The following is a 24331-nucleotide window of genomic DNA, read 5'->3' on the forward strand; positions in this document are numbered from 1 at the left end:
GTGTCATTACCTTTAACGATTAAGACCAATATGTTTTGCTAAATTCTTGGGATGCACCCCAAACCCGTTTCCTGCGGAGGGAGGGAGAGATATTTGCTGCAGTTACAGACCAGCCACAAAATCAGCACATCATACAGTATGCCACTGACATTATGTGTAAAACAATTTCGGAATCACTCCAATAAATCTTGGTTGGAGGGATCCACTGTTGATGCTGATATGCAAAACTGAAGCTGCCTTGTCCCCTTCAGATATGAAAATATGTTCTTCCAGATGTCTGGCCTTTCATTAGGCTAAAGTAGTGTGTCTCAACCTTGGCAACCATGCTGGCTGGGGAATTCTGGGAGTTGAAGTCCACACATCTTCCAGTCGCCAAGGTTGAGAAACACTAGGCTAAAGTAATGTGCTCAGCAGGGGAATCCCTTTGTGGGTGGGGGTGCTAAGCGGATTCTTAATGTCTTACCTTCCACATGGATTTCACTGGGGCTTGGGGGCAGCACGGCAGGGGGGGTCCCGATGGAGTAGATTTCCATCCCCTGGTCCTTTTCTTCATCAGGTCCGAAGCTGACCGGGGTGGAGTGCCTGGAGGGCATGGCTGCTGGGCTGTACGAGGAGCTGTTTGCGGCTGTCGTGACGCTGATCAACAGGTAGACACCCCTTTTGCACCCAGGATGGTGATGATGATGTTAAGTGATTAAACTTGTATGCTCAGTGACTCTGAGCAGCTCCCAAAAATCCAGTAAAGAAATTACAACAAAATTAGTAAAAGGTAACGATGAAGGCACATAAAAGACAGATCAGCAAGGGGCAGGCACAGTCAAGGAAGACTTTTTGTACCCCTGTCTTGTGCTGCTCCCCAGGAAGACGGGCTTCTGGTGAGCAGCGGAAGCAAAGCGGCCCATTTCAGACACCTTCAAAAGAGTGCGGCAGTGTCTCCTGGGCAGGTTTACGTCGGTGCCTCCTCCTGATGGGAGCCTCCCTTTCTCCTCTTGCCCTGTTCCCTTGCAACGTCGGTTCCGCCCTCTGTGGACGTGCACAAGGGCAGCCTCCCAGTCTCGCGAGGAGCCAGCAGGGCAGCAAGTTAGCTTTGCACGCGAGGTCGGGATGGTAGCTCACCCCCCCGAAGGCAAGCGTGCAGCTCGGGTACTTGAGTCGCAGTTGGCCTTCCTGGCTCATTAACGTGCTCGGAAAGTGCTTTTTCCAAACGGAGCGCTGCGGCCTCTTCTTGGAGGACAGAGGCTGCCGGCTTCGTTCCCCGGCTGGGCTGGTTCCTGCTGCAGATCCCTCCTCCGCCAGGGGCCATCGCCCCACCTGCATCCCGGCTGATAGGTAGAAGGGCTGGGGTGGGTGGGGAGTTGAGACCCAGGCGCGTGCAGGAGAGGGAAGCCGTGGGGCACGGGAGGCAGCCTGCTGGCTTATTAATAATAGATGTGACTTTGCAGGACTGAGGCGAAGGTTACTGGCTTAATGCTGGGATTAAGAATCTGGCTGGGAAAGTCAGGCAGACCCCTTGCGCTGTGGCCCCTTGGCCAGGTTTCCCTTTATTCCGGGGCAGAGCGAAAGGTCAGGGGGAGAGGTTGAAGCTGTCAAGTCTGTCCGACAAGTGGCCAGATGCCGTCCAGATGTGGGCTGGGGAAGATAGAGCCTCTTCTCCCTCTTCTAAGGCTGGAGCCCAACAGGGCAGGGAGGCTGGACAGAGAAACGGAAAGGCCATTTCACGCTCCACTGAGCTGGACGGTGGCATCGGCTGCTGCAAGGCTGTGGGCTGGACCCTTGTTTTCACGGCCTTAAAAGGGGAGGAGATCAGCTAATGGTGGAGAGTGTGGCCAGCAGCTTGGTGTGATGGCTGCGTGTTCCCTCCTGCAAATCGGGGAACAGGAGGCTCTTTGGCATTTACGTCTCCCTTGCGGATGTAATCCCGGGGCAGCTAACGGGCTGTGGGGAGAGCAGAAGGCCGGCCCGATCTCGCCTCTCCTGGAAGGGCCACGCGCCACAGGGCGTGGGCGTCCAAGAGGAACAGACCAGGCTTGGAAGCGTGGGGAGGCGGAGTGTGAGAGCCTTGGGAAGGGGGGCAGGGGGCAGCAGCCACACTCGCCTCTGGAGTCGGCCCCCCGCTGCTCGAGAACACCTGGGGGGCTTGGCCGAGCCCTGTTTCCCCGTCCCCTTGCTGTGGCGCCCCCTTCTCTCGTCCCCAATTCAGAAGGTGGGCAGTGCCTTCTCACACTCCTGGCGCATGGGGTCCATTCCTGTCCACCGAAACCCTGCTGCGGCTTTGGCTTCCACTCCAGTTTCGGGTTTCTCGTGCTGGGTGTCCTTGTGATGGGCTTCCGAGGGCTGGGCTCGCAGGTGGGGCGTAACGGAGCAGCTTTCACCCTCTCTTGCCCAGGTCCTTCTCCTCGAGCCACCTCTCCACGGCCTCCCTGATGGTGGTGGACGCCCCCGGCTTCCTCAGCCCCCGGCACCGGCAGAGCACGCGGGCAGCCACCTTCGAGGAGCTCTGCCACAACTACGGGCAGGAGCGGCTGCAGGCGCTCTTCTACAAGGCTGCCTTGGAGTCCAAAGTGGGGAGGTTCCAGGAGGTGAGGTGCCCCGGAGCCCCTCTGCCTGGCCAGGATCGGCCTCGCAGCGGCGGGGAGGGCCGGACCCTCAGAGGGGGAAGCTGGAAGTAGCTGGGCGAGTCCCGAGGCGAGGAACAGCTGGGAAGGGGAGCCAGGGGGCTCTGGACCCAGGCCCGTTCCCCGGCACGCAGTCTGCCACCAAACAGGTTGCCCTCCATTGGCTGCTGACGCTTCTTCCTCCATGCATCCTGGTTTGCACCCCGCCCCGGCATTTTGTACTCCCCATAAGAAGCCCAGTGGCTTCTTGGCCCCCCAAGCTCGCTCAGTTCCCACTCCTATTTTGGGGTGTCCCTTGGGACTTTCCCCCTAGAAACTTGTTTCTGCCTTGGCAGACCCTGAGGTTCCTCTGCTGTATTTCTCGGCTGCCCAGTTTTGCTCCCTGGGGGCGCTCTCAGGCTGGGAGCAGCAAGACCTCCTGCAGAGCCCCCCACCCCTGCTTCTGAGGCTCGCTGGACCTTGGCCTCACCGCTGGCCCCCCTCACGCCAAGCATGGCTTTGGGGATGGCGGAGATGACCGAGGGAGGGGCCTGTAGATCATGGATGCTCACGGCGTCAGGAAGTGATAGGAAAGTTGGGGGCCAGCAAGAAAGACCATCGCTGTTTCGAACGCAAGGGACTTCCTTCACTGGTCGCCTCTAAGCCCCACCTCCTGCCCATGTTCCCCAGGAAAATGTCGGAGTGCCTTTTGATCTGCCCGAACTCTCACCTGCTGCCGCAGTGGCCCTCGTGGATCAAAACCCGTCCCTGGTAATTAATAGGGCGGGGGGTGGGGGAGACCTCGCTGTGGGTTTGCTGGGGGAGTAAGGATTTTGGGTGCGTGGGTGGCACGAAGCACGAGGGGTGGGCGGGCGGGCAGGCTGTGGAGATAAAACGCACCCAGGGAAGCAAGTCTGGTGGGCAGCACTGGGCGTTTTCCTCCAAGCTCCTGGACGCTGGTCCACCTAGGAGGGAGCCCTCAAGTCAGAGCGGAGCTGCCGAGGTGGACGGAAATAGCCAGGGGCTGTGAGTGCCCTTTCCTGTCTCAGGGAACTGGCGGCCAGAAATGCAGTTCAGACAGGCTTTCCGTTCCCAAAGGGCCAGGATGCCCTGAGGCAGTCTGGTGCCAGTCCGTCCCTCAAAATGGCATCACCCGGTCAGGGCCAAATGGCGGAAGGATGGCATTAACTCACCAACAACGTGCTGCTGCTGCTGGTCTGTGTGGCTGAACTGCCCGGGGGGATCGGTCCTCATGAGTGGCGCCCCTGGGCTGCCCAGTCAGAGGCAGCGCTGCTACCGTGGCCTCCCGGGCGTAGGCTTTTCTCCTGGTCCTGCCGGCAGGAATGTAGGAAGTGAGAAACAGATTTTTTTCTCCCCTTCAGTGACAAAATTATTGAGAGGTGACAAAATGCGTTTTTTGCCCCCCTGAAGTTACAAAATTGTAGGTTGCTGGAAGGAAAATGGAATATTTCCTGTACAGATGGAATTATATAATGATACATACGTGGGCATCAATAAATCAAAGGATAATTGAAAATGAGTAATAACCAGCAATCAATAAACGATAGCTTAAAATCTGAGAAGGACCGGGAGTGTTTGGGGGCGATGTTGTGGGAGGTGGTCTGTAGCTGAGTTGGCCTTTCTGCCTGTAGACGCCTCTCTCTTCCGGGGGCTCGTCCGAAGACCCCAAGGGGCTGCTCTGGATCCTGGATGAGGAGGCCCTGATCCGAGGCTCAGATGACGGCAGGGCCCTCGACCGCCTGTGCTTGGCCTTTGGGAAGGAAGGGGTGAGCACGGAAGGTAAGGCCGGCAGGGGGAAGCTCGGGGGAGGCCAGCATCCTTTCTGCATCGGGAAGGGAATAAGGGTCTCCTGCCTTTGTAAAAGTCAGCCCAGCCTCAGGAGTGGTGCTCCCCCTCCAAAGAAAGGGCAGCCTCGTCCTTTGGATGCAGGCAAGGGGCTTTCCACATCCCCCCTTCGAATGGCATTTCATTTATGTGCTGCCCATTTCACGCCCAATCACGCCTTAGAACCAAGATGAAGAAACAGGACCATCTTGCAGCCTGCATTCAAGTTTAAGAGCCAGGAGGATAAACAGCCAATGTAGCCCAGTAACAAGACGGCTTAGCATCTTGGGGTTCTTCCTTTCTCCCCTTCCCAGAGTAACTAAACTTTACTAAGTCTTTTTGCTGCAGAGGAAGGAGTCCTGCGCAGGTGTGAGCAGCCTCTGCAGTTCGAGGTAGCCCACTGGCTGGGCAAGGACCCCGTCCGCTATGATGCCACCAGCTGGGTGAATAAGGCCAAGTGGAACCTCTCCGTGCAAAACGCCATTCAGCTCCTTCAGCAGTCCAGGATGTGAGTGGGGTGGGGGTGGGAGTATACCCTCCTCCCACTGTGCAGCTAAGGTAGAAGCGGGGCTGCAGAGCCTGGCTGGCTGGCGGGACGGGCTCTCCTTCCGCTGGAGCCACGGAGTGCAGCACAGACCCTCCTTCCTTCCTTGGGAATCCTGCTGTGCCTGCGGGGTTCTTGCAAATGGTGGATGCTGCTGTTTCCTTTTGCAGCATGACAGATTCCCGTTTAATTTGCTTTTAATTAAAAGCACCCTGAAGAAATGATCAGACGGCAGGAATGCAACCTGTTGCCTGAGATAACCACACCAACCCAGGGAGTGCCCAAAGGGCTGGGTGGGTGAACTATCAGCAGCCCCCTGTTGGAAGCAGGAAGCTGGGCGGGGTCCGGTCCAGCTTCAAGCTCCTGGGGCTAATTACTGGTCAGTTTCCACTTCTTTTAAGCATTGGCGCTTCCCATCGTTCTGCCAAGCTGTGCATGGCAAGGAAGTGTGTCTTTGGGGCACGGATGCCAGCTGAGGGTGGCAGTTGGCAGGAGCAGGGGATGATAGGAGCAGGGCCTGGCTTTCCTCCCTTTTTTGCCACACCGGCCTTGCCAGGAATGCCTTTTGCAGAGAAGGGTTTTCGGTGCCTCCTTTCCCAAACAAAGAGTCTTAATTGGAACTGGGACTGGTGATGAAAGTTTGTTCCTGAGGGTACAAAGGCTTTGTCAGCAGAGGGGAAAATAATTCTCTCGGCTTCCCTTCCATTCAGCCAGAAAGAAAGACGGGGGAAGCGAGTGGAAGTTGCCAAGCAAAATTCACAGCTTTTGTTACTTTTTGAAAATGTCACAGGTGGGGTCAACATCCAGTGATGCAGCTCAGCCTGGAAGGAGTGTTTGGTCTAGGGCAGGCTAAATGGAGGAAGGATGAGCTCTGATTACCTGCAATGTCCCGTTCAGCACAGCTGGAAAACGGTGGCCAGAGGGCGAGATTTTAAATGATGCATGTGGGAGGTCTCCTTTCCCCAAAGACCCAGGTGGTCCCCTGCACTCTATTCCCACAACAGCCCTGTGAGGTAGGCTAGGCTGAGAGACAGTCAGCGCTCTAACCCAAGGTCTGAGCAACCTGAGAAATCGAGGTGCCCGTCTGGGTAGCTTTGGGGAGGCCGAGAGGGCTCTCTTGCTGAAGAGCCACCCTTCCTTCCTGACAGAGAAGCTCTGAGAAAGGTCTTCCTGCCACGCTCCGGCGTGCCTCTGGTCTGCCGGTCGGTGGCAGGCTTGGAGGGGCACTCGCAGCAAGCTTTGCAGCGTATCGGCTGCGTGAGAAAAACGTTCACCAGCAGCTTTGCAGCCGTGAGGAAGAAGTCCGTGTGTGCCCAGATCAAGCTTCAGCTGGTGAGTGAGAGGCCCGGCCGGCCAGGCGAGCCGAGCTGAGATTTTGGCTAGGCTCAGAAGCCGCTCCTCGCGAGGAGCTTCCCAGGAGTGGCCAAGGGTTGCTCAGGGCAGCCACAGCATTTGCCTCCGTCAGTTTGCATTTAGAAATTCCCTCAGGGAGAACTGAGTCAGGTTGAGGGCAGGAGACGTTTTCCCTTCTCCTTGGCTTCCAGCAGACCTTTCAGCAAAGAATCCCTCGTGAATGTGATTGACGGGGGAGAAAACATCTGCTTTTCAATCTGAGCGATTGCTGTTGGAAGCGCAGCAGCCTCGTTTCCCAGAACGGCCCACGGTCCTAGAGACACACGCGAAGCCCCTTGGAAACGAGGCTCGGCTTCTCGGCTGCGCTTTGCCGCCTCATCGGGAGGAGGCCAAAAGAGACGAATTGCTCCACGGCCTTTACCAAACCTTCCTCCCATTACAGGATGCTCTCAGCAATTTGGTGAAGCGATCTCAGATCCACTTTCTCCACTGCCTGGACCCGGGAACGCTGGACGAGGCTCGGCCACCCACACAGACACCATCGGAAGCCACCCCGGTGACGGTGTGGGACACTCCTGCCCTGCGCGCCCAGCTCTCTGGCAGCCTGATCCTGGAGGCGTTGCGGCTCTACAGAGTTGGTGCGGAAGGAAGGAAGGAAGGGAGGGAGGGAGGGAGGGAGGGGTTCTGTGGCATGGACAGGTCAGGTAGCTTGCTTTGGCTGCTCCCTGCTGCGTGCAAGGCGCTGGACAGGGCTGGACAGCATCTGCCACGGTTGCTCTGTAGTACAGTTGCCGTGTGGGTGGGACAGACAGAGACTGGAGGACGTAGGGAAGTTAAGGAGAGATGAGGGATGGAGGTCAACTGGGATCTGGCTGTGATCCTGGCTGTGCAAGAAGGCTTCAGAACCCCCCGAGGCCAATGGCCAAGCCAGCTGGGACCCTGGGAGTTGCGGTCTCGAGATCTGGAGGGCACCAGGGTGTCCCCCCTCCCTGTTGCTCGCTGGCTTGCGCCTCCCCAACCTCTTCACTCTGCGAGCAGCTTGTTAGTGTTTGCGACAACAGGCCACCTCTCTTTGCCTGTTTGCTTTGGGGGAATTTATAAACTGTGTTTCAGCAACATGGTTCCCAGGACAGCACACTCTTTAAAATAATAAGTGCAAACACAATGAAATTCAATAAAAGAGCAGCATAAATCTCAAAAACAGCTATAATGTCAATAAAATCCAGCAGAAGCCATCCAAATGACACCATGTACATGCGGTTGGGCAAATTACCATGGATGCTGGCATGTAAGTGTGTTCCCTGTTGCACAAGATCAGGCTTGAAGCAGTTTCAGTGCCTGGGATTCTGCAAAGCACTCTTTCAATCCCCCCCCCCCCCAATTTCATTTCCAGCTGGGGGTGTGGATGGCCTCTGGGGACTTGTCAGGCCTCAGCGCTTTTGGGATTATAGGAACACGTTGAACCACTTTTGATTTTCCCCAGAAATGCACTAGGTTGAACTTGCTACTTTGGGCCTCTCGGGGGGCCTTGCGGTTCAATCGGGGCTTGGGGGTCTGAGCATTTGAGAGCCGCCACCTTTTCCATTTCTGCAGGATATGCGGATCGCATGGCACTGACCCAGTTCCGGCGGCGCTTCCAGATCTTGGCTCAGCCAGAGATGAAGAAGTTCACCTCAGCCTACGAAGGGACAGATGAGAAGAAGGTGAGCAGGTGATCTGCTGGAGAAGCAGTGGATGGATGGGCACAGAAAGACAGCAGCAGCAGCAGTGAACCACAGGGCTTGAGAAGGACTTGTGCTAAATTGTGTGGTGAAAGCAGCTGCTCCCTGTGGATTCTGTGTGCGTGTGTGGTTCAGACTTCAGGATTTAACAAGACGTGCTTGACAGTTGAGAAAGGTCATACTTGCTCCACCACGCGCAGGGAGACTCGTAGGACGAGCATCTGGCTTTGCCTTCACTCTGACTCTTTCATCTGTCCTGGGGGGTCTTGAGTCCTGGGTGGGTAAGTTGCACAAGGAACGCAGAGGGGTGACAGGGAAGATTCTCATGCTCAAGTCCAGTGGCACAGGTGGTTGGTTCAAGCCCTAGTCTCCCCACAAAGGCCAGCTGGGTACCCCAAAGAGCTGTTGCCCAGTGGCAGAACACCAGGACAGCAATGGTGTTCTTCTCTGCAGCACCTGCTGCCATTGTCTTGTCTTCTTAAAATGGCTGAAGTTTGAAGGGGGATTGAGGTTCACCCTGCAAAGACTTGAGGGCAGGCAAGCAGAGGAAATGACCCAGGCACCACCAGTGAGTTTGGGCCCTGCTGGGTGAATTTCTCCCCTATTACATACAAAATCATCCTGGCTGTGTTGGTCCACAAGGAAAAAAATCCAGATCCCTACTTTGGTACTTTTCCTATTAAGACCGATTGAAATGGGACAAATGGATGCTCAGGTTTTGGGTTTTCCAGAAAGAGGAAGTTCAAAACAATTAGTCCAGGTGTTATGTCTGGAAAGTCTTCGGTTTGGGGTCCATCTCTAGGTGAAGTGTTGACTGAACGCAGCAGTGAGAGATATCGGTGCCCTTGGTGCCAATCTGCCCTTGCAGCCAAGGTGGGGCAACACAAGAGCCCTTAGTGGGACTCCTGATGTGGGGCAGCCTGAGGGCTCCTCCCTTGAGGTTTCTGCCGCTTGCTGCAGGTCCCAGCAGGGCTGGGTTTCCTGAACATTTGTGCTGTTTCCCTCTGCAGGCTCTGGAGGAACTCTTCCAGGCCCTCAATTTGGAGAAGAAGAGCTTTGTGGTAGGCCACACTCAGGTACTGGAAAGCTGTCCTGGTTCTTCTCACCGGCCTGGTGGCAGCTCCTTTGGGAAATCAGTGGTTCCACCCTCTTTGCCCCTCTTGGCAGGTCTTCCTGAAAACAGGCGTCCTTCCCCAGCTGGAGAAGCAGAGAGAGAAGCTGGTGTCACAGAACTTGGTCTTTCTCCAGGCAGCCTGCAAAGGGTTCCTCTCTCGTCAGAAGTTCAAGAAATTAAAGGTAGCGCTGCTTTTCAGCAGAGGAGAGCAGCCTTGGTGGCCTGGCGGGGGCACCGTTGGGTCCACAAATGGTGCAGGGACCGGGGCAGGTGGGGGGATCCCCTTTGGGGAAGGAACTAGCAGGGGCTGGGCTGCTTTCAGCAGGAGCCAGCCTGCCTGATTCCTAGGGAACCCAGGCTCCCAGTGGGTAGTGGTCTTAGTCCTGGGCTTGGCTGGCCCTGAGGCTGCCTCCCGTCTCCCGCTTTCAGATCCAGGGTCTGGCTGCCCGGTGCATCCAGAAGAACTTGGCTGTCTTCCAAGCTGTGAAGAACTGGTGGTGGTGGCAGCTGATGTGCAGAGTCCGGCCACTCCTGACCATCAGTGTGGCAGAAGGCCAGCTCCAAGCCAAGGAGGTAGAGACCCCCTTCCATGAGTTGCCAGGAAGAAAAACGGGAACAAGGCTCCAATCCTGCTTTCCTGAAAGCTTTCCCTGAGCTGAATTAGGAGATCTCTAAAAGAGAGATTCTAGCAACTCCCCCAGTCGGGTGCCCCCAGATGTCTTGGCTGCAGCCTCCACCACCCCCCAACTCCAGGGCCATCCTGGCTGGGCTACAAGGGGAATCTCATTCCAACGTCTTAGAAGGATACCAAGTAGGGGAGCTGGTGAGAATGTCTACCTGCTTTTCGAAGAGGTAGCAATCTACCCAATAGCCTTAGAAATCTGTAGTTTTGGTAGTGCCCCGGCCCCGCCCCTTGGCATTCCCCAAGCTCCTGGCCCACCCTACTTCTATTCTTTGGAGGCTCTTTTAATTGGGAAGACTGAACAGGAGCTAGCCTGCTGCAAAGCCAAGCCTCACATTTCCCACAATGCTGTGGATCCCACCAGCATTCCCTGGGTGTGGATTTTCATCTGGTAGGTGGGCGATTGGCCACTCCTCCTTCGTGGTGACCATTTGGTGAGGGTGCCCATGCAGCCTCTCAAAATGCCAAGTTGACTGATTCTCAGCTAAAGGTCTGCAGATGGCGAACAAACCCTGAAGAGAACCAACCTCCCTCCCTCCCTCCCTCCCTTCCTTCTCCTCAGGAGGAACTTGCCGCACTCCGAAAGAAGTTGGAAAACTCAGAAATTTCTCGCCAGGAGCTTCGGCAGAACACCGAATTGCTGGAGACCAAGGTAGGAGGTGGAGCTGTGCCGGCAGGAGGTCTTTGGGGCCAGGAGAGGCTCGGGTTGCTTGTTCGGAGGTGCGCGTGTGAAGGACAAGGAATGTGGGGCTTAACCGTGGGGGGAGTCTTCGCAGCAAGGCTGGCTTTGGTCTGTTCTCCTGCCGGTGGAGCGCTCAATGGGTTGCGGGTTCTCCTGCTCTTGCCCAAAGAGGCTCCGCCTGAGGGGCCTCTCTCCCTCTGAAACCTCAGTCTTTGGGCCAGGAGTCTTCCTCCTCTCCCTCGATGGGTCTCTCCCCAGAATCCTCCTGAGGCCGAGCTGGGTCAGCAGCTGCCACTTGCAGCCGCATCTCGTTGGACTGGCGCTGTGGTCAGCAGTGCCGAGGGGCGCTTGTGCCCCCGGGTGATATGGGGGAGGGTGGGTTTGGCACGTCTGCAGTCACCTCTGGTTTTGGCACGGCAGCATGACCCAGCTGGGGAGCAGGAGTGCTGCAGAACACTCTTCTTGGCAGGATGTGAAGCGGAGGGGAAAGATGGCAGCGCAAATGCAATCTGTTTTCATGACTAAGGCAGTAACAAGTGGGGAAATTACAGCTAAGGACACACACTCCGGTTACGTTCTCTCAGTTACAGTCAGGTTGGCCTCTCCTGGCCTGGGAGGAACCGTGTGGGCTGAGATGGCGCCTAACGGTGGGCAGCAAAGGCCGCAGGGCGGTTTCAACCCTCCTATGGAAACCCATCCCTTCCCTTCTTTCTGCATCTCCTGGTTCCCCAGAAGGCCCTTTCCTGGAGTGCGCAGGCCGTTCCTGACCGCTTGGCTCCCTGCTCTTCCCTTGGTGCCCCTCCCCCCTTCACCTGGGCCTGCCAAGCCCCAGGCGGCGTGGGGGGAGCACTCAGGCCAAGAGGCCGGTGTGGCCAAGGTCTGCCTGAGAGCCTTTCCAGCCACTGGTCTCCAGCAGGAATGGCTGGGGCTGTGGACGGGTGCGCTGTGAGGCCGAGCCAGAAAGACAGTTCCACTGAGCCCATTTCTTGGCAGGCCCGGCTTGCCCGGCCTCTCCCTGCGGTACTGCTGAATGCTGGAGGTGGGGCAGGGGCTCGTCTTCCTCGGCACTCTGCATTTTCCTCTGCTGCAAGCAGGGTGAGATTCAGCACAGAGAAATGCTGTCATCGAGAGAAGGGCTGCTCACGCTTAGGAAAACAGGAGGTGTCGTTCCCCGAGAGGCGTCACATGGCAGGGGACCACACTCCGCGTTCGGGGCCACTCGGGCACCCCTCGGCCCGGCAGCCAGCAGAGAAGATGGGTGGCAGTCGCCGGTTTCCTCCTCTTCCGGCCTCCTGCTTTGCTGGATTCCAGCGCTGCCCAACCGAGGAAGGAGAACAATTTTGAAGCTGGCGTGGTGCCTTTCTAGAACATTTTGTGGGAGTTAAATGGCGTGTTTTAAGCTGCACAGCTGGAGCTGCTGGAGGAGGCCCTTCTGCTCATGCCATTTTCTGAGCCAGATCCTCCTCCTCGGGAACGTGGGCGTCGGTATCCCCTGCACCAAGGCAGGCTGGCAGCTTGCTCGGAGCACCACCTAAGCCGGGCTCGACCTTCAGCCTGTCAGCAGTCCTGAAGGGTGCGCATGGCTTGCGCCTGGCATCGCTTGGAGGTGCTGCCACGAAATGGTGGCTGCCATCCTCATGGGGCTCCAGAGAAGGGCATCCAGCAGAGGGAAGGCCCCAGGCATCTCCACCGCTGCTCTGAGGCTCCTGCAGGGCTGCCCTGGGGATGTTAAGTTGGGGTGGGCTTTGGGGTGTCTCGCTCCCACTTAACCACTGCCAGGAATCGGCAGCATCCTTGGACCTGAACCTGGGAATTGGGCCATGGGGCCAGGAAGGCAGACCCTCCAGAATGCCAGGGATGAGCGAAGGGGGCTTGTCCGGAGCAGCCAGCTAAAGTGCTCTCCCTCTCTGGCTGCCTGAGATCCAGCAGGTCCGGGGGGCGATCTAGGGTGACCTCTACCTCCTCGCAATCTCTCCCTTGGCTCGATCTGCTTCACAACTGACAGCTTTGAATGGCCCTACCCGTTTCTCCAGCCCCGCAGAGAGGAAGGGCTTGGAAGCACCAAGCGGTGTGTGTGTGTGTGTGCTTGGATTCCTGGCCAACTTGACTCTTTTTCAAATGGAGTTACGCAGCACAAAAGAGTTATTTTTTCATTATTTAAAGCATTGTTGTTGTTTATTCGTTTAGTCGCTTCCGACTCTTCGTGACTTCATTGACCAGCCCACGCCAGAGCTTCCTGTCGGTCGTCAACACCCCCAGCTCCCCCAGGGACGAGTCCGTCACCTCTAGAATATCATCCATCCACCTTGCCCTCCACTCGGCCCCTCTTCCTTTTGCCCTCCACTCTCCCCAGCATCAGCATCTTCTCCAGGGTGTCCTGTCTTCTCATGATGTGGCCAAAGTACTTCAGTTTTGCCTTTAATATCGTTCCCTCAAGTGAGCAGTCTGGCTTTATTTCCTGGAGGATGGACTGGTTTGATCTTCTTGCAGTCCAAGGCACTCTCAGAATTTTCCTCCCACACCACAGTTCAAAAGCATCTATCTTCCTTCTCTCAGCCTTCCTTATGGTCCAGCTCTCGCAGCCATACGTTACTACGGGGAACACCATTGCTTTAACTATGCGGACCTTTGTTGTCAGTGTGATGTCTCTGCTCTTAACTATTTTATCGAGATTTGTCATTGCTCTTCTCCCAAGGATTAAGCGTCTTCTGATTTCCTGACTGCAGTCAGCATCTGCAGTAATCTTTGCACCTAGGAATACAAAGTCTTTCACTGCTTCTACATTTTCTCCCTCTATTTGCCAGTTATCAATCAAGCTGGTTGCCATAATCTTGGTTTTTTGAGGTTTAGCTGCAAGCCAGCTTTTGCACTTTCTTCTTTCACCTTCGTCATAAGGCTCCTCAGTTCCTCTTCACTTTCAGCCATCAAAGTGGTATCATCTGCATATCTGAGATTGTTAATGTTTCTTCCAGAGATTTTAACTCCAGCCTTGGATTCCTCAAGCCCAGCTTGTCGCATGATGTGTTCTGCATACAAGTTGAATAGGTAGGGTGAGAGTATACAGCCCTGCCGTACTCCTTTCCCAATCTTAAACCAGTCCGTTGTTCCGTGGTCTGTTCTTACTGTTGCTACTTGGTCGTTATACAGATTCTTCAGGAGGCATGCAAGATGACTTGGTATCCCCATGCCACTAAGAACTTGCCACAATTTGTTATGGTCCACACAGTCAAAGGCTTTAGAATAGTCAATAAAACAGAAATAGATGTTTTTCTGAAACTCCCTGGCTTTTTCCATTATCCAGTGGATATTGGCAATTTGGTCCCTAGTTCCTTTGCCTTTTCTAAACCCAGCTTGTACATCTGGCAATTCTCGCTCCATGAATTGCTGAAGTCTACCCTGCAGGATCTTGAGCATTACCTTACTGGCATGTGAAATGAGTGCCACTGTTTGATAGTTTGAACATTCTTTAGTGTTTCCCTTTTTTGGTATGGGGATATAAGTTGATTTTTTCCAATCTGATGGCCATTCTTGTGTTTTCCAAATTTGCTGGCATATAGCATGCATTACCTTGACAGCATCATCTCGCAAGATTTTGAACAGTTCAGCTGGGATGCTGTCGTCTCCTGCTGCCTTGTTATTAGCAATGCTTCTTAAGGCCCATTCAACCTCACTCTTCAGGATGTCTGGCTCTAGCTCACTGACCACACCGTCAAAGCTATCCCCGATATTGTTATCCTTCCTATACAGGTCTTCTGTATATTCTTGCCACCTTTTCTTGATCTCTTCTTCTTCTGTTAGGTCCTTGCCATCTTTGTTTTTGATCATACCCATTTTTGCCTGGAATTTACCTCCGATGTTTCTAATTTTCTGGAAGAGGTCTCTTGTCCTTCCTATTCTATTGTCTTCTTCCACTTCTGCGCATTGCTTGTTTAAAAATAATTCCTTATCTCTTCTGGCTAACCTCTGGAATTTTGCATTTAATTGGGCATATCTCCCCCTATCACTGTTGCCTTTTGCTTTCCTTCTTTCTTGGGCTACTTCTAGTGTCTCAGCAGACAGCCATTTTGCCTTCTTGGTTTTCTCTTTCTTTGGGATGTATTTTGTTGCTGCCTCCTGAACCATGTTGCCAACTTCTGTCCATAGTTCTTCCGGGACCCTATCTACTAAGTCCAGTCCCTTAAATCTATTCTTCACCTCCACTGCATATTCCTTAGGAATATTAGTGAGCTCATATCTAGCTGATCTGTGGGTCTTCCCTAATCTCTTTAGTCTGATCCTAAATTGTGCAAGAAGAAGTTCGTGATCTGAACTACAGTCAGCTCCAGGTCTTGTTTTTACCGACTGTATAGATGTCCGCCACCTTTGGCTGCAAAGGATGTAGTCAATATGATTTCGGTGTTGTCCATCTGGTGCAGTCCATGTATAAAGCCGTCTCTTAGGTTGTTGGAATTTAAAGCATTACTATCGAGTTCTTTATCAAGCATGGCTCCCAAAACAGTGGATAAGATGGGTAAGAATGTAGAGTGGATGCAAAACGGTGTAGCACAAAAGGAAAGGAGAGGAAAGGAAATCCTTCTGACGGCTTATCCCGAGCAGTTCCTGCAGACTGCTCTTGCTGGAAAGGGAGCAGTTCAGAGGGAGGGGCAGGTGGCACTGGCATTGCCCTGGCTGTGCCCTCTGCCTGGGCCACGGACGAACCCTGTGGCTTCCGGAGCATGGACAGACTCGTGGGCTTTTCCAGAGAGAGGCCTGGTGTGAAATGCAAGGTGGGAGTCAAAGACTCCTGCAGGGGAACATGTCCTGGGAAGGTTGGGGGCAGGCCGTCTCCAGGCAGGTCCCTTGGGCACAAATGGGGTTCAAACTGAGTGCGTGGAAGGGGCGGGTGGAGGCTTATCTGCTGGTGGAAACCCCTGCAGGTTTTCTTCTTGAAGGGTGGGCCCAGAGGTTCTCTGTCCCCCGCACCCCCCCCCGCTTCAGTGGGCTGAGAATCGCTGTCCAGTCATTCTGTCAGCCCACTTGGGTGGGACTCAGCCTTACTTGCACTGGCCTTGGGGGCCTCCTGTGGTAAGGTTGTAGAAGGGGACCATTTCTGCCCTTGGCCTCTGCAGCCCCAAAGGGTCAGCCAATTGGGGACTCTTTGAGTGAAGGAGGGGGAGGAAGAGGGTCCGGCCCGTGAAAGGCGTTCAGCCTTCGGCCGGCTTGCTCTGTGCCCCTCGCCCAGAAGGGTCCCCATGGCCATTTGTGCTGCTCTGTTGCCAGGCCTGCTGGCCCTGCCCCTTCCCTCGCTTCCCATGCAGAGTCTGGAGTTTTGCCAGATCAGCTTCCCAGGCTTTTCTTCCCCCCCTGCACCCCCCCCCCCAACAACTTGGCAGGCATGTGTTGCACATTCGGCCGTGCAGGGAATTAGACAACAGTTGTTTGGCACGCTCCCGCAGAGGCCTCTTTTCAGCAATTAATTAATTAACACTATCATTATGCCCGGAGCACCCGGGAGATTATCAAATTGTCTCAGGTTTCCAATAAACCCGCGGAGAGGATTTGCATGAGCAGAGGAACTCTGAAACAACCATCCTGGTGCTGCATCCTCTCCCAAAGCTTAGGCAGGAGCCATGATGTCCTGGCTGAGGGTCCTGCCTGGGCACCGGGCTGAAAGAAAACGGGTTTTTCCCAAGTCCCAGCCAGCCTCTGGCTGCCACAGCCACCGCTGTGCGACTACTCTGGAAGCCAGTAGATGTTGGCAGATACTTGAAGAGCTGGCGTTACTGGCTGTGTGGATTTAGTGAGATCTATCTTCCATCCATCCAACCATCCATCCAATTGCACTCGATCCACAGAGGGGACCCAAGTTCTGGACAAATTACTCATCAACAGACAATTTTGAACAATGCAGCTTTCCTTATTTTTCCATTTATTTCATCTGTTCCAACGTATCTTTGCTGTAGTGGTGTGTGGAGAAGGCTCCCTCCCACTGCACGTTTCTGCTCTGTTTAGATCATCGACCTCACGGCAGAGCTGTCGGACGAGCGCTTGAAAGGAGACGTCGCCTGCCAAGCACTGCAAGGGGAACGGGCTGAGAGGCTCCGGGCATCGAAGGAGGCCAAGGAGCTGCAGGTGCGTGGGGGGCGGGGGGTGGGTGCAGAGAGACTCGGCAGCAGTCTTCAGCTCTGACCCCAAAAGTGCCCCTGCAGCAACCCCCTCCCCACCTCCCCAGCAATAATCTCCTCCTGCAGCTGCCTGCATCTGCCAAGGCCCTTCTTTCAATCCCCCGGGGTTTGTTCATTTAGTCTGCAGCTTCCTTCCACCGCCTGACTACTTTGGAGACATCAAAGTGGTGCCTGAACGCATCAAATATAAATACTGCCAAGCTCAGAGAATTTGGCCATTTAAAAGCAACAGTGGTGTCGAGTAAAGATTGCCTAGACATGAAAAACCAAAACAGCCATAAAAGAATCCCCTCGCTCTCCATCTTCAGTTTGGAGCAGCTGCTGAAAAATCAATTGAAGCCGGCCGCCTTTTGCAGCGCTGCAGAAACAGAATGATGTTCGTTGGAAAAAGGACTCTGAAAGGAGGAAGCGGAGCTGGCCCATTTCTTTGGGGCAGTGGGTCTGGCGTCACGGCCCCACCACCAAGGAGGCCCTGCTTGGGCCTTTCCCTTCCTTGCAGAGGAAGCAGTGCCAAGGCCTCATATCTCGGTCAGCCAGAGAGGGGGCTTCACAAGTCTTGCTCCACATGACCCGGGGCAGCCCTGGTTGACATGGTGGATGTGGGGCTGGGCCGGCTGAGCCCAGAGCAGTTTTGAAGGAGGCTCCATTTTGCAGCTGGGTGATGGTCAGTCTTTCCCTCAATCATTTAATGGTGGAGCTGACCTCTGCCGGCCTTTTGGAATTCCGCACCCCATTCAGAGGACAATTTCAGCGTTTTTTAAACAGCAGGACTCCCCTGGACTCTCAGCTTTTTCTCTCTGAAAAAGCCCCAGAGGAGAGCAAAGGCCACTGAGATAGGATTGGCAAGGGATGGGTATGGACACGCAGACCCACAGATCCTTGGTCCACCCCCACTTAGCAGACAGGCCAGTGCCACGCTTACTCCAGAAGGTCTCCTCTGGGATGCTCTTCTCCTCTGAAACAGTTTTGGAAAGCAAATGCTCTTTCAACAGATTGGCAGGAACCAGAGCTGCGTGTGTCTCTGGGTTTCCTGGCATTTCTGGGGACTTCATATTTAATAAACAGGCAGATTCCCAAGCATTTCTTTTCTTTCAGAGCAAGCAGCACCAACTTCAGAAACAGCTGGAGACGGCCGAAAAGCAGCTGGAGGAAGCACAACAGCAGCTTCAGCTACACGAGACTGGTGCCAACAGCTCTGGGCAAGGTGGGAGGCATCCCCCTGCCCCCCCAAAGCGTGCCAGCAGGATCCGGGGTGGCCATCAGCTGGCACTGGTTGATGCTGTTTCCTTCCTCCCTCCACTCCAAGCTTCCCTCTCACACCCAACCAGTTTTTGCATCTTGATATTGCGGGGTAACGATCCAAGGACAGTCTTGAACTTGCTCCTTGCCTCAATCTTAACTGGTAGCTTTCACAGAGTAGCAGCACCCTCCCTTCCCCACTGCTATGCTAGGTTGGGGTCTCTGACGGCTCCCCCAAGTGACACCTGTCTCTCCCCATCATTTCGACTGGGGGGAAGCACTGGGACGTGGGGGGTGGGTGGATTGGGGCATGTCAGTTTGAGTAAAGCCACGTAGCGCCCCGACTGCCCCGGAGAATCTCTGCTCCAGATATGTCAGGATATCTTAGGAAGTCTTGTGAGTTGGCTGAGTGCGACATCTAAGGTTATTGCGAACGTGGCATGAAAGGCGCCGAGCTCCCTTTCTCTCGAGACTTTGATGTGCCTGTGAACATTTGCTGAGGGTCCTCCCGGGTGGGGAAACCCAGCCCGGGGTCAGCACCACCGTATTTTAGTCTAGAGATGCTCTGTGCCGCCCGGACCTGGGCACAGGGGGTCCAGGATGCAAGTTGGTCCTTGGGGATGAGCCTTCTCCTAAGGCCGTTTCAGCAAGTGCAGCTCTTTTGGTGAGAAACCAGGCAGGTCCTTTCAACTGCGCTGCCCCCCGGCCTTGCTTCTGCTCTCCGTTCAAACCAGCGGCTTCAGAGGCTTGAGCGCTCCTGGGCTCTGGGGCAGCAGATCTCCCAGTGGTCTGGGGACCTTCCAGGGGCTCCACAAAGTCAAATAAGTATAAGTTCTCAGTTTTGATTTCTAATCCAGTAAGTATCTATAGATAGAGCCCACAGAAACTGAAACTCTTTGGGGTCCTCAGTCATTTTTAAGAATGCCAAGGGGGAACGTTTTTGGCATCCTTCATGGCAAGAAGGGCAGCTGGGGGCCCTGAAACCACCTCCAGGAACTGTGTCCCTGCTGTGTGTGTGCCAGCAGCCAGCGCTGAAGTGGGGCGGAACAGGCGGGCCGTGCAAGTGCTGGTCTTCTTGCGCCGACAGGGGGCGAGTGGCAGATGCGCCTGGACTGCGCAGAGACCGAGATTGCATTTCTGCGGAAAAGGGTCACCCAGCTGGAAGAAAGGCTGGAGCGGGAGCAGCAGTCCAAGGCGGACTTGGAGCAAAAGGCAGGCCACAGCGAGGGAGCGCGCGTGCAACGTGCCTGTGTGAATGTACAGGGAAGGCTGGCCGGGCAGGGCAGAGTTGATGTTTCCCAGAGCGCGGGACGTGTTCACCTTGAGGCCCTCCCTGGGTCTCCCCACCGCTGCCTGGCTGCCGTCCTGCTGTCTTTGGGCATCTCTGCGCGTGCCAGGCCTTGTGCCTTTGGCTAAGCCAGAACTTGCTTGACCACCGAGTCCCTTTGCCCCAGCTTGTGATCCACGCCAGGGACGGTCGCCCACAGCAAGGCTGGCTTTGGCATAGGGTTTCAAAGCAACCCTTTGGTGTGGCGGTGGTGAAGGTGGGAGGGTGTGTGGTGTATGCGGCATGCAGCAGAGGCGGTGGCTCTCCTGCCCGGCCCCTCTTCTCACGTGGGCGCTCCCGCTTGGCAGTTCAGCGAGGCCCAGCAACTCTACGAGGAGGCCCGGCGGACGGCCCGGCGGCTGAAACAGAAGTGTAAGCAGCTGACGTGCGAGCTGGACGATGCCCGGGTGCTGATGGAGAACCAGCAAAGCCGCAACCACGAGCTGGAGAAGAAGCAGCAGAAGTGAGGCCTTGGCGGGGAGGGCTGGGCAGGGCTGGGCCGGGCAGGGGGGCCTCCCAGGGCCGGGGGTCCATGCCCCGTTTGCTGGAGCAAAAGGAAAAAGCAACCCCTGAAGTGCAGAGGGAGCCTCACGAAATGGTCCACAACTGTTGAATCCTGGGAGTAACCTGGGGTGATGCTCCGTTTCCCGCGTGCTCCTTTAGAGAGGAAATTGTGGCCGCAAATAGTCCAAGTGCACAGGGCGGAGCAAGGCGTGAGGGCATCGACTGGGGCCCTTCCCTGCCCTTTCTTTCCCCTGACAAGTAGTGGGGGGGCTCTCTTGCGCAGGTCGCTCTTTTGCGCTTTCACAATTGGCTTGTTTAGGCAACACGTCGGGGGGCGGGGGGAGCCTTCAGCCACATGTTGATTTGTCATGCGTTGAGGGCATGGGAGAAGACCAGGGGTGGCGTGACTCCTACCAAGGACTGCACACCCCAGGGTCCACCCCCCGAGCCCTGCGGCCCCCTGGCCTTACTGCCACCGGCTGTTTGGTTGCCCCGAGAAGGAAGGGTGCTGCAGTGGGAGCTTTGAGACAAAGATGGGTCTTCCTTGCCCAAACTGCAGATTGGGCCCAGGAGGAGGAGGGCAGGTGTGCGGGAGCAAGAATCCAAGGAGAAGGAGGGAGGCCTATTGTGGAAGGGTCTCCCAGGGCGCCTTGCCCCACGGGCTCCCCAAAATTTGGACCAACTCTGGAAGAAGGTTGATTGATTCATTTTCTGTGCCCAGAAATGGCTTTTTGTTCTCAGCACTGGGCACTCAAGCCCTCAGTTCCTCTCTGGTGGGTAGAGCAGCCAGTTCTTGGGGTGCGGGGGGCCACCCTCAGCCCCGCCAGCTCCTGGGCACCAGGGGCCTGCCAGTGCAGATCCACCCCAGAGGCCGCGTTGCCTCGGCAGGTTCGACATGCAGTTGGCGCAGGCCCTGGGGGAGTCGGCCTTCGAGAAGGGCCTCCGCGAGAAAGTGGTGCAGGAGAACACCGGCCTCCAGTTCCAGCTGGGCAGGCTGCAGCAGAGCCTCGAGGTAAGGCCCGGGTGCGTGGGTTGAATCCTGGCGCCAAAATTGGGGCCCGCCAGACCCGTGGCCCCTCAGCCCTGGGATTTAGAAGTGGGCCCCAGCGGCTGGCTTTGCGAGGGCTTTTCTCCCGGCTCCCTGTAGCAAAAAGAGTTGGAAAAGGACGACCTCAGCCGACGGGTGGCGATGCTGAGCTCCCAAGTGGAGGAGCTCAGCTCCTCTGGCGGCCTGGATGCCAGCACCACGGCCGCTCTGCAGAAGAAGCTGTGGGACCTCGAATCCAGAGCCTCGGAGCAGCAGCAGGAGCTGAGCCAGCAGGCGAGCGCCGTGGAGCAGCTGGAGCAGGTGAGGCCCCTCGTGGTGGCACTTTGGCTGCCGGTCTTGGTAGCCGGGGAGGTGGGGTGCGCCCAGGTCACCTGCCCGGGGGATCCCCAGCAAAATGCGCTTCCTGTTTTCCCCTCCAGCTTCACCTGCGACTCGAATTGGAAATTGAGAGGACGAAGCAGATCCACCAGAAGGAGCTGGAGGACAAGGAGGAGGAGCTGGAGGACACCCGCAAGTCCTGCCAGAAGAGGGTAGGGCCTGCCTGAGGGGGTGGGTGTGCGCCCCCTCCCAGCCGACGAGGCCCCCTCATTTCTCCCCTGTGCTTGGCCACAGCTTCGCCAGCTGGAGATGCAGTGCGAACAGGAGTGTGAAGAGAAGCGGACGATCCTGCTTGAGAAGCGGGACCTGGAGGGCCTCGTTGCCACTCTCTGTGAGCAGGTGAGGAAGGGGCAGCTGCCCGGCGGGGGGGGGGGCTCCCTGCCAGCGTTGTGCTTTCTCTGCTCCATGCAAACCTGGGGCAGAGGGTGCAGGGGCGTCCCAGAGGCACCACACCCTGCAGGCCAACTGCAAAAAAGCATGGAGCCGCTGTGGGCACAGAGGGCATCTGGAGTCCCCCTTTTGCCATGCAGGAGGGAGCCCACATTGCTGAAGACCCTCCCCTCCCTAAAAGAGAATTAACATCATTATTGCAAGGGATCCTTGCTCCTGATGTGCTCAGTTTTCTCCTGGCTCTCTTGCTGGATAGGTGGTTGAAGGCTTTGCTTAAAAAAAGTGGATGCAGCAATTTAATTTTACAATGTTTTATGTTATCGCTTGGTTTGGGCCCGCCACATAAAGGCCCAGATGCAAGGCCTCTGACCTCTCCCCGTCCTTCAGATCGGCCACCGGGACTTCGACGTGGAGAAGCGACTCCGGCGCGACCTGAAAAGGACCCGCGCCTTGCTGGCAGACGTCCAGCTGCTGCTGGAGACCTCTGGGGCAGACCCGTGCCCATCGGGAAGTCCGGAGGAGTGGGCCAAGCTTCGCGGCCAGGTGAGCGGCGGCGCTTCCTGGGAGGGCAGCTCGCGAGCCAGACTGTGGCCCCTGCGAGAGGCGGCTGGACGTCTCTTGGCCTCACCTGGAGCCTGTTGGATGCTACCTCGAAATGGAGTCAGGTCTTCCCGTGGTTGGGTGGGGGGTGAAACTGAGCGGGGAGTCCCCCAGAATCAGGGGTTAGGTGACCCAGGCAGCTCCCTCCTGGGACTGGTGGCAAGGGGTCTAAAATGGTGCCGTGCCATGGATGCGTCCTCCTCCTCCTCGGAATCGCCTCAGCACTTTTAGAGCCCTCTAGCTCAGTGTTTCTCGACCTTGGCGACTTTAAGCTGTGCAGACTTCGACTCCCAGAATTCCCCAGCCAGCACATGCTGGCTGGGGAATTCTGGGAATTGAAGTCCACACAGCTTAAAGTCGCCAAGGTTGCTTGTCGGCCGTCCCCATATCTGGCAGCAGCGAGGTCCAAACGTTCTTCCCCCACGGTCGGAAGTCTTCTCCTGGGTCCGCCCCGACGTGCTCCACATCAGGCCGATGAATCGATCCCGGAGTTGAATGACAGCCTGTGCAGAGCTACTCCTCTGTATAGCCTACCAGGCTAAGGAGAGGTGCAGGTCAGAAGTTCTTTACTGAAAATTGAAACCTGAGCCACCGAGCCTGTAAGGAGCTCCTTCCCTCCCTCCCCTTTTAAGGTGTCTTTCTTTGCTGTAGAGAGGAATCCTTCCCAGGAAGTGTTGAGAATTCAATCAAGGCAATTAGTTAAATAGATTTTGTTCACTGGTGTCTGTCTCGCTAGGTGTAATTACCAGGCTTTGCTTTCGGCATCTGTTCTTGGGGGGAAATGGCGTTTCTGGAGGGGTTTGGTGCTTTGTATCCCCCGGGCAGGCCGGGGCTGAGGGGCAGAATTGGGCTAACGCCACAAGAGGGATCTCCAGGCTGACCTGGGGACCCATCAGTGACAGACTGAAGTTGGGGGTGGGATGGTTGTGTTGAAACTCTTGGCAGCCTTAGAAGTTCTTGCCCAGCGCTGAGGGCCAACGTGGCTGTCCCAGGGATGGGCCGCATCTCACCTGAAACGCAAGAATGCCTGTGCCAGCTCTGGACGTGGCTGCAGCCGAGCCGAGGGGCGCCAGGAGCAGAGGGGCGGGGGGAGAGGAGGGGATGCGAAGGCAGCCCGCAGCCTCCCCAGATCGGCCTTGGGAGGGAGGCGCATCCGAGCCCTGAAAGAGAGGGGGCATGGCTGGGGGCGTATGGGCAGGAAGAGTAATTCTGATTTAGTTGCACAAGCTTTTGGAGCCATTCAGTAAATAAACCCCCTTGCCTGTCTCCGTGGAGAACACACCATTCTGGAGACGCTGGTGCAGACGTTTATAATTGGGATAATAATTCTGTGTAAACAGCATCTGTGGGCTGCAGATGTTTCTACCTGGTTTGACAGAAGCAGGCGGGGGATCGCAAATCCCTTGCCGGTCTGCTGCCCTCCTGCCCTTCAGGAGCTAAAGAGATGCTGCACTTTGCGTGTGGGAGCCCTCGGGGGCCGGGGGGGAATAATAATCAGGGAGATGCTGGAATATATGTAAACCTTTCCTCTGCCTGCGGCCCTTCCCTCGGTTTGGCTTCAGGTCTGAGTTTGCGAGGGGGAGGAGCATCTTGCCCTGAAATGTATTTCCCCTCCTTTGAAGCCAAGGCGGGCAGCCCGTCTGGTCCGAGTCTCACAGGTGGCTGCGTTCCCACAGTTACCTGGTTGGCCACCTTTCTGGAGCGGCCCTGAACTGCGGTGCTCTGAGCTGCTTGTTTCCCACTATACGTCCTTCCGCCTCCAGTGCCGCCTTGTGCTGTAACGGTTTGTTCTCAGTGGGTGTCCCTGCAGTGCTAAATGTAGCGTGGGGTGAGGGTGAGGGTGAGGGGGCCAGTAGGGCAGCTGTCAAGAGGCTCCGTTCGCTGCGAGTTTGTCTCCTGGGTATTATCCTGGCTAGAGGCCCTGACCCAGGTCTTGTGCTTGCACGGCCTGGAAGAGCATGGGAATCACCTCGGGGGATGAAATCCCAAGCCCTCCCTTTCTGATGGGTCCCTTTAGATTCCTGCCAGTGGGCCTTGCAGAGATAGCCTCTCCTCATTTGTCCACATGGAGATTAGAGGTATACTGCTTCTGGATGTGGAGGGTCCATTTATTTATTAGGCTAACGTAGGAATGAATCCTAACAGA

At 56.0% G+C, this 24331-nt stretch overlaps 2 protein-coding genes across 2 annotated transcripts in view; one reads left to right on the forward strand and one right to left on the reverse strand.

The window, feature by feature from the left end:
• Positions 1-24331, reverse strand: part of TFIP11 (tuftelin interacting protein 11) — a 148832-nt gene that overhangs the window by 28642 nt on the left and 95859 nt on the right. The window lies entirely within an intron of this gene.
• The window catches only part of MYO18B (myosin XVIIIB), a 63269-nt gene that overhangs the window by 15639 nt on the left and 23299 nt on the right, over positions 1-24331 (forward strand). The window contains exons 14-34 of the mRNA XM_063315468.1: positions 557-647; positions 2387-2579; positions 3285-3365; positions 4247-4394; positions 4788-4947; positions 6132-6315; positions 6779-6974; positions 7930-8039; positions 9068-9133; positions 9225-9353; positions 9601-9744; positions 10416-10505; positions 16527-16646; positions 17795-17903; positions 19026-19150; positions 19574-19728; positions 20658-20781; positions 20917-21117; positions 21237-21347; positions 21430-21534; positions 21973-22128. Of these exons, the coding sequence (XP_063171538.1) occupies positions 557-647; positions 2387-2579; positions 3285-3365; positions 4247-4394; positions 4788-4947; positions 6132-6315; positions 6779-6974; positions 7930-8039; positions 9068-9133; positions 9225-9353; positions 9601-9744; positions 10416-10505; positions 16527-16646; positions 17795-17903; positions 19026-19150; positions 19574-19728; positions 20658-20781; positions 20917-21117; positions 21237-21347; positions 21430-21534; positions 21973-22128 (2798 nt within the window). The remainder of the gene's footprint in view (positions 1-556; positions 648-2386; positions 2580-3284; positions 3366-4246; positions 4395-4787; positions 4948-6131; positions 6316-6778; positions 6975-7929; positions 8040-9067; positions 9134-9224; positions 9354-9600; positions 9745-10415; positions 10506-16526; positions 16647-17794; positions 17904-19025; positions 19151-19573; positions 19729-20657; positions 20782-20916; positions 21118-21236; positions 21348-21429; positions 21535-21972; positions 22129-24331) is intronic.

This window comes from Candoia aspera, chromosome 15 (assembly GCF_035149785.1).
Source record: "Candoia aspera isolate rCanAsp1 chromosome 15, rCanAsp1.hap2, whole genome shotgun sequence".
Lineage (NCBI taxonomy): Eukaryota > Metazoa > Chordata > Lepidosauria > Squamata > Boidae > Candoia > Candoia aspera.